The sequence below is a fragment of the Scyliorhinus torazame genome, chromosome 13, assembly GCF_047496885.1.
Source record: "Scyliorhinus torazame isolate Kashiwa2021f chromosome 13, sScyTor2.1, whole genome shotgun sequence".
Classification (NCBI taxonomy): domain Eukaryota; kingdom Metazoa; phylum Chordata; class Chondrichthyes; order Carcharhiniformes; family Scyliorhinidae; genus Scyliorhinus; species Scyliorhinus torazame.
The window spans coordinates 40941716-40950995 of NC_092719.1; the positions used below are offsets into that span (position 1 = coordinate 40941716).

Genomic DNA, 9280 nt, shown 5'->3' on the forward strand with positions numbered 1-9280 from the left:
CCATCTTCCCCCAGAGATGGGTCTTCATCCCAGACCGTTACGGTATCACCCTCTGTAATTGGTGAAATACTTCACTTTAAATTAAGAATTTTGATCACAATTCAAACATTGATTTTATAAAAATGTTTCCGCCGATTGCACCTGAAGATAATTATGACATCCTCTGCTGATGCGGGGATATGCACTGTATATCTAGTATTATGTACCAACTAATGTTATCACATCCAAAAACTGGGAACTATGACTGGTCATTCAGTGATATTCACGGAAGAATTTGTGGATTCTGGGCCTCCCGGAGGGGCTGGAGAGACCGGACATGGGGGCCTATGTGGTCACCATGTTAAACTCGCTGATGGGAGCGGGGTCCTTCCAAGGGCCCCTGGAGCTGGAAGGGGCCCATAGAGTGTTGGCGAGGAGGCCCAAGGCTAACGAGCCTCCGCGGGCGGTGCTGGTGCGGTTCCATCGATTCGTCGATCGGGAGTGTGTGCTCAGGTGGGCCGAGAAGGAGAGGAGCAGCAGGTGGGAGAACGCTGAGGTTCGGATATATCAGGACTGGGGTGCGGAGGTGGCGAAGAGGAGGGCCGGGTACAATCGAGCGAAGGCGGTGCTGCACAGGAAGGGGGTGAAGTTTGGCATGTTGCAGCCGGCGCGACTGTGGGTTACCTACAAGGACCGGCACCATTATTTTGAGTCTCCGGAGGAGGCGTGGGCCTTTGTTCAGGCCGAGAAGCTGGACACAGACTGAGGGTCGGGATGGGCGATTGGGGACTGTGGTGGATATGTTATGCCTATTTTTGGTTCGGGGGGGGGGCCTTTGCATTGTTTTGGGTTTATTTTTCTCTGTGTTTTTCTCTTTCGGGTTGGGGAGGGTGGATGGGGCGGATTGGGCACTGTTTTGGTTGGTGGCGGGGCCTGGTAGGTGGAGAGCGCGGGATCTTTTCCCACGCCGAAGACTGGGGGGGGCGGGACCGGGGCGGGGAAGAGAGGATTGTTTCCCGCCCTTTGAACGGAGGGGGAGAGCCTGTGAATGGGGAGCGGGAGAGGAGGGTGTGCCACAAAATGGGAGGTGTCGAAGGGGAGGCGGGAGTGGCCGGGGTCAGCGGGAGTCAGCTGACTTGCGGAAGTGCAATAGGGGGAGTAAACCAGCTAGGATGGGTCCTAGCCCGGGGGGGGGGGGGGGGGGGGGGGGGGGGGGGGGGGGGAGAGAGAGAGAGAATCGGGTTGCTGCTGCTAAGATCAAGGAGGAGCTGGAGCGAGTGGGGTGGGTCGAGACAGGGGTATGCCGCTGTGGGGACTGGGCCAGGTGTGGGCGCGTGGCTGGCCGAGGAGGGGTCATGCCTAGTCGGCGGGGGAGGGGGGGCGGGCAGCCCCCTGATCCGGCTGATAACCTGGAATGTAAGGGGACTGAATGGGCCGGTTAAGCGGGCCCGCGTGTTCGCACACCTGAAGGGGCTCAAGGCGGATGTGGTTATGCTCCAGGAGACACACCTGAAGGTGGCAGACCAGGTAAGACTGAGGAAAGGGTGGGTAGGTCAGGTGTTTCACTCTGGGCTAGATGCCAAAATTCGAGGGGTGGCGATCTTGGTGGGAAAGAAGGTGTTATTCGAGGCGTCGAGCATTGTGGCAGATAATGGCGGTAGGTACATAATGGTAAGTGGTAAGTTGCAGGGAGAGAGGGTGGTACTGGTCAATGTGTATGCTCCGAACTGGGACGATGCGGGTTTTATGCGACGTATGTTGAGTCGGATCCCAGACTTGGAAGTGGGGGGCCTGATAATGGGGGGAGACTTTAACACGGTGTTGGATCCTGCACTAGATCGCTCCAGGTCTAGGACGGGTAGGAAGACGACGGCGGCTAGAGTGCTGAGGGGGTTTATGGACCAGATGGGAGGGGTGGACCCTTGGAGATTTGCAAGGCTGGGGGCAAGGGAATTTTCATTCTTCTCACATGTCCATAAGGCTTATTCTCGAATCGACTTTTTAATTTTGAGTAGGGCGCTGATCGCGAGAGTAGAGGATACCGAGTATTCGGCAATAGCCATTTCGGATCGCGCCCCGCATTGGGTGGACTTGGAGATGGGGGAGGAGAGGGACCAGCCCCGGCTGTGGCGCTTGGAGGTGGGGCTATTGGCGGACGAGGAGGTGAGCGAGCGGGTCCGAGGAAGTACAGAGAGGTACTTGGAGACCAACGACAACGGGGAGGTCCGAGTGGGGATGGTATGGGAGGCACTGAAGGCGGTGGTGAGGGGAGAGCTGATCTCCATCAGGGCCCACAAGGAGTGGGGGGGAGAGGGAGAGGCTGGTGGGGGAGATGGTATGGGTAAACAGGAGGTATGCGGAAGAACCTGAGGAAAGATTGTTGAGGAAGAGGCGCAGCCTCCAGGCCAAATTCAGTGGAGGAAGGCCCACGGGGCGGTCTACGAGTATGGGAAAAAGGCAAGCCGGATGCTGGCGCATCAGCTTCGGAAGCGGGACGCAGCTAGGGAGATCGGGGGAGTTAAGGACAGGGGAGGGAGCGTGGTGCGGAGTGGGCTTGGCATCAATGGGGTCTTCAGGAACCTCTACGAGGAATTGTACCGATCCGAGCCCCCACGGGAGGAGGGAGGGATGGGCCGTTTCCTGGACCAATTGAGGTTTCCAAAGGTGGAAGAGGGACTGGTGGCGGAACTGGGGGCCCCGATTGGGCTGGAGGAGCTGATCAAAGGGATAGGAAGCATGCAGGCGGGGAAGGCACCGGGGCCAGACAGTTTCCCGGTCAAGTTCTATAAAAAATATATGGACCTGTTTGGCCCGCTGTTAGTTAGGACCTTCAATGGTAGAAGAAGTGGTGAAAGGAATTTAGGAGCATGCAGGCGGGAAAGGCCCCGGGACCGGATGGATTCCCAGTCGAATTCTATAGAAAATATGTGGACTTGCTCGCCCCGGTACTGACGAGGACCTTTAATGAGGCAAAGGAAAGGGGACAACTGGCCGCGACTATGTCTGAAGCAACGATATCGCTTCTCTTAAAGAAGGAAAAGGACCCGCTACAATGCGGGTCCTATAGACCTATTTCCCTCCTAAATGTAGATGCCAAGGTCCTGGCCAAGGTAATGGCAATGAGAATAGAGGAATGTGTCCCGGGGGTGGTCCACGAGGACCAAACTGGGTTTGTGAAGGGGAGACAGCTGAACACGAATATACGGAGGTTGTTAGGGGTAATGATGATGGCCCCACCAGAGGGAGAAACGGAGATAGTAGTGGCGATGGATGCCGAGAAAGCATTTGATAGAGTGGAGTGGGATTATTTGTGGGAGGTGTTGAGGAGATTTGGTTTTGGAGAGGGGTATGTTAGATGGGTGCAGCTGTTGTATAGGGCCCCAGTGGCGAGCGTGGTCACGAATGGACGGGGATCTGCATATTTTCGGCTCCATAGAGGGACAAGGCAGGGATGCCCTCTGTCCCCATTATTGTTTGCACTGGCGATTGAGCCCCTGGCGATAGCGTTGAGGGGTTCCAAGAAGTGGAGGGGAGTACTTAGGGGAGGAGAAGAGCACCGGGTATCTTTGTATGCGGACGATTTGCTACTATACGTGGCGGACCCGGCGGAGGGGATGCCAGAAATAATGCGGATACTTGGGGAGTTTGGGGATTTTTCAGGGTATAAATTGAACATGGGGAAAAGTGAGTTGTTTGTGGTGCATCCAGGGGAGCAGAGTAGAGAAATAGAGGACCTACCGTTGAGGAAGGTAACAAGGGACTTTCGTTACCTGGGGATCCAGATAGCTAAGAATTGGGGCACATTGCATAGGTTAAATTTAACGCGGTTGGTGGAACAGATGGAGGAGGATTTCAAGAGATGGGATATGGTATCCCTGTCAATGGCAGGGAGGGTGCAGGCGGTTAAGATGGTGGTCCTCCCGAGATTCCTCTTTGTGTTTCAGTGCCTCCCGGTGGTGATCACGAAGGCTTTTTTTAAAAGGATTGAAAAGAGCATCATGGGTTTTGTGTGGGCCGGGAAGACCCCGAGAGTGAGGAAGGGATTCTTACAGCGTAGCAGGGATAGGGGGGGGCTGGCACTACCGAGCCTAAGTGAGTATTATTGGGCCGCTAATATTTCAATGGTGAGTAAGTGGATGGGAGAGGAGGAGGGAGCGGCGTGGAAGAGATTAGAGAGGGCGTCCTGTAGGGGGACTAGCCTACAGGCTATGATGACGGCCCCATTGCCGTTCTCACCGAGGAACTACACCACAAGCCCGGTGGTGGTGGCTACACTGAAGATTTGGGGACAGTGGAGACGGCATAGGGGAAAGACTGGAGCCTTGGGGGGGTCCCCGATAAGAAACAACCATAGGTTTGCCCCGGGGGGAATGGATGGGGGATATGGAATGTGGCAAAGAGCAGGAATAACGCAACTGAAAGACCTGTTTGTGGACGGGAAGTTCGCGAGTCTGGGAGCGCTGACCGAGAAATATGGGTTGCCCCAAGGGAATGCATTCAGGTATATGCAACTGAGGGCTTTTGCGAGGCAACAGGTGAGGGAATTCCCGCAGCTCCCGACACAAGAGGTGCAGGACAGAGTGATCTTAAAGACATGGGTGGGGGATGGCAAGGTGTCAGATATATATAGGGAAATGAGGGACGAAGGGGAGACTATGGTAGATGAACTAAAAGGGAAATGGGAAGAAGAGCTGGGGGAGGAGATCGAGGAGGGGCTGTGGGCAGATGCCCTAAGCAGGGTAAACTCGTCGTCCTCGTGTGCCAGGCTAAGCCTGATTCAGTTTAAGGTATTACACAGGGCACATATGACTGGAGCACGGCTCAGTAAATTTTTTGGGGTGGAGGATAGGTGTGCGAGGTGCTCGAGAAGCCCAGCGAATCATACCCATATGTTTTGGTCATGCCCGGCACTACAGGGGTTTTGGATGGGGGTGACAAAGGTGCTTTCAAAAGTAGTAGGAGTCCGGGTCGAACAAAGCTGGGGGTTGGCTATATTTGGGGTTGCACAAGAGCCGGGAGTGCAGGAGGCGAGAGAGGCCGATGTTTTGGCCTTTGCGTCCCTAGTAGCCCGGCGCAGGATATTGCTAATGTGGAAAGAAGCCAAGCCCCCGGGGGTGGAGACCTGGATAAATGACATGGCGGGGTTTATAAAGCTAGAGCGGATTAAGTTCGTCCTAAGGGGGTCGGCTCAAGGGTTCACCAGGCGGTGGCAACCGTTCGTCGAATACCTCGCAGAAAGATAGATGGAATGGAAAAAAGAAGGCAGCAGCAGCCCAGGATCGGGGGGGGGGGGGAGGAGGAACCAGAAGGACTCTCAGGGTTGTTAATATATACTGTATAATATGTGTAGGTCGTTGCTACAGATAATTATATATTGGACTGTTAAATTATATTTTTGGAGAGTGTTACTTGTGATAAGGCAGTTGCCGATTAGGGTTAGTTTTCATTTTTGTTATTTATTATTTATTCATTTTCTGTTTATAAAATAGGTCATTGTTATTTGTGTTGTTATAATATTGTGTAAAGGATGCACAATGTACTGTGTTGGTTGACCAAAAATTTTCAATAAAATATTTAATTAAAAAAAATAAAAAAATGTTAGGACCTTCAATGAGGCAAGGGAGGGGGGGGCTTTACCCCCGACGATGTCCCGGGCACTGATCGCCTTGATCCTGAAGCAGGACAAGGATCCCCTGCAATGTGGGTCTTACAGACCGATTTCCTTGCTAAATGTAGATGCCAAGGTGCTGGCGAAGGTCTTAGCCACGAGGATTGAGGATTGTGTGCCGCAGATCATCCATGAAGACCAGACGGGGTTTTTGAAGGGGAGACAGTTGAACACGAATGTGCGGTGGCTTTTGAATGTTATCATGGTGCCGGCGAGGGAGGGGGAGGCGGAGATAGTGGTGGCGATGGACGCTGAGAAAGCCTTGGATAGGGTAGAGTGGGGGTACCTGTGGGAGGTGCTGAAGAGGTTTGGGTTTGGGGAGGGGTTTGTCAGGTGGGTTCGGCTGTTGTATGAGGTCCTGATGGCGAGTGTGGCCACAAATAGGAGGAGGTCCGAGTACTTTCAGTTGCACCGAGGGACGAGACAGGGGTGTCCCCTGTCCTCCCTGCTCTTCGCACTGGCGATTGAACCCCTGGCTATGACACTGAGAGAGTCGAGGAACTGGAGGGGGTTGGTGCGGGGTGGGGAGGAGCATAGGGTGTCACTTTATGCGGACGACCTGCTGCTGTATGTGGTGGACCCAGTGGGAGGAAGCCAGAAGTAATGAGGATCCTTGGGGAATTCGGGGACTTTTCGGGGTACAAGCTCAATATGGGGAAGAGCGAGCTGTTCGTAGTTCAGCTAGGGGACCAGGAGAGGGGGATTGGCGAGCTCCCACTAAAAAGGGCGGAGAGGAGCTTCAGATATTTGGGGGTCCAGGTGGCCAGGAGCTGGGGGGCCCTGCATAGGCTTAACTTTACAAGGCTGGTGGAGCAAATGGAGGAGGAGTTCAAGAGGTGGGACGCGTTGCCGCTGTCCCTGGCGGGTAGGGTGCAGTCAATCAAAATGACGGTGCTCCCAAGGTTTTTGTTCCTGTTCCAGTGCTTCCCCGTGTTTATCCCAAAGGCTTTTTTCAGGCGGGTTAACAGGAGTATAATGGGGTTTGTGTGGGCGCGAGGGACTCCGAGGGTGAGAAGGGTGTTCCTGGAGCAGAGTAGAGATATGGGGGGGCTGGCGCTGCCCAACCTCTGTGGGTACTACTGGGCCGCCAATGCGACAATGGTGCGCAAGTGGGTGATGGAGGGGGAGGGGGCTGCATGGAAGAGGCTGGAGATGGCGTCCTGTGTGGGTACGAGTCTGGGGGCGCTGGCAACGGCGCCGCTGCCACTCCCTCCAAGGAGGTATACCATGGGCCGGTGGTGGTGGCGGCCCTCAAAATTTGGGGGCAGTGGAGGCGGCATAGGGGGGAAGTTAGGGCCTCGGCGTGGACCCCATTACGGGGGAACCACCGGTTCGCCCCAGGAAGAACAGGTGGAGGGTTTTCGGGGTGGCACAGGGCAGGGATACGAAAGTTGGGGGACCTGTTTGTGGACGGGAAGTTCGCGAGCTTGGGTGAGCTGGAGGCGAAGTATGGGCTCCCCCCGGGGAACACCTTCAGGTACTTACAGGTAAGGGCGTTTGCCAGATGGCAGGTGGTGGAATTCCCACGGCTGCTGCCACACACAGTACAGGACAGGGTGCTCTCGGGGGGGTGGGTGGGAGTGGGGAAGATCTCGGAAACTTACCAGGTGATGCAGGAGGAGGAGGAGGCCTCGGTGGTGGAGTTGAAAGGTAAGTGGGAGGAGGAGTTGGGAGAGGGGACGTGGGCAGATGCCCTAGGGAGGGTGAACTCTTCCTCTTCATGCGCGAGGCTCAGCCTCATACAGTTTAAGGTGCTGCACAGGGCACACATGACCGGGACAAGGATGAGCAGGTTCTTTGGGGGTGAGGACAGGTGTGTTAGGTGCTCAGGGAGCCCAGCAAATCACACCCATATGTTCTGGGCATGCCCAGCGCTGGAGGAATTTTGGAAGGGCGTAGCGAGGACGGTGTCGAGGGTGGTAGGATCCAGGGTCAAACCGGGCTGGGGGCTCGCAATATTTGGGGTGGCAGAGGAGCCGGGAGTGCAGGAGGCGAAAGAGGCCGGAATTCTGGCCTTTGCGTCCCTGGTAGCCCGACGAAGGATTCTCCTTCAGTGGAAAGATACGAGGCCCCCAAGCGTGGAATCCTGGATCAGCGATATGGCAGGGTTCATTAAATTGGAGAGGGTGAAATTCGCCTTGAGAGGGTCGGTACAAGGGTTCTTTAGGCGGTGGCAACCGTTCTTAGACTTTCTGGCAGAACGATAGACATTGGTCAATGGCAGCAGCTGCTCGGGGGGGGGGTGGGTTTACTTTAATTTTGTTTATGTTATTTACACTGGAAGGGTCTGAGGGGGTGTATAGACCTGTTATCTTAAGTCGGGGTGTTAATGTTAATTTATTATTTAGGTACGGGGGGGGAGGGGTTTGGGGGGTTGCTTTTTTAGATTGTGTTTTGTACTTAACCCTGTTGGGTTCTTTCTCATTTTGTTATTGATATTTTATGAAAACCTTTAATAAAAATTATTTTTAAAAAAAATATATAGCTATACACCCCAGTATAGATCGTATTTATTCCCTCATGCTTCTGACCAGATCTTGTGAAATGTTATGATCCACAAATGCATGCCCACGTCTATCTTTCCTCTTGATGTTCTAGAATTTTGAAAATTTAATTTCTCTTTTACCTTTTTGTTTTTTATTTTAGCTTTAGTTAACCGCTCTTCAAATTCAGTTCAGTTTCATCAGCTTCAGCTCTACCGGCATGAAATGCAGCATTTTGTCAAAGTCATCCAAGGTTATATTGCTAATCAGATCTTGCATGTGACCTGGTGTGAATTTGGGCACAAGTTGTCATCAGTTGGAAACCTGGATGAACTCCATCGAACACACGCAGAGTATCTCAACAAAGGCATTTTCAGGCAAGAGTTGCTCATTCTTTTGTCTGCAGCATTTCTAAATAATTCCATAGCATGTCCGGTGTAATGGTAATTATTTGGCTGCAGGTTGCATTGATAAACTGTAAGAAAGGTCGGGGGGGGGGGGGGGGGGGGGGGTTGCTGAACTGATGGGATTGTGACGTGTCTAAAATTCATATAATAAGCAGAAAAGAAATCCAATACACCTTGAAATGCTTGGTTATATTTTCGCTTTCTTCGGGCAGAGGGGAACAGAAAGAACACTTCTGATTTAAAGATCGAGTAGAAATGGAAAATGTGAAATGTTCGTGTAATGAGTACCTGTAGTTAGTATTGAAAAGGAAAAGGGCTAAAAGTTGCTTTTTCCAATTCTTACATTATTCCATCACAAAGCATATTTCAAGCAAATTCTTGTAATTTGGGATTTTAAACTGCGCCCAGTGGCTTTTTACATACGTTGTTATCTTCATATCTGAATAGGAAGCCATGTGTGTGAAAGGTCAACAACGAAGATAATGTTGTATCTTCAGGATCTTCTTTATAAAGCAACATCTTTTTTCTTTTTATGTTACAGGGGATTATTGACTGAGAAAGCTGCTCCAGTGATGAATATCATACACAATATTTTCAGTCTGATTCTGAAATTCCGCACTCAGCTGATCTCACAGGCCTGGCAGTACGATGCCAACAAACAAGTGACGATACATCCCAGCTTTGCCGCGATGCAGCAATCCTACAAGACTTTTAAACATTATTCACACTTCCTTTTCAAAGGT

General features: G+C 52.6%; 1 protein-coding gene across 9 annotated transcripts in view; it reads left to right on the forward strand.

Moving 5' to 3' along the window:
* tubgcp6 (tubulin gamma complex component 6) overlaps positions 1-9280 on the forward strand; it is a 70289-nt gene that overhangs the window by 57835 nt on the left and 3174 nt on the right. For all 9 annotated transcript variants that reach the window (XR_011934047.1, XM_072471427.1, XM_072471425.1 and 6 more), the window contains 2 exons: positions 8294-8507; positions 9079-9278. Coding sequence is in view for 8 of the 9 variants with exons in the window: in XM_072471427.1 (XP_072327528.1) it covers positions 8294-8507; positions 9079-9278 (414 nt within the window). In the remaining variant the exon portion in view is untranslated. The remainder of the gene's footprint in view (positions 1-8293; positions 8508-9078; positions 9279-9280) is intronic.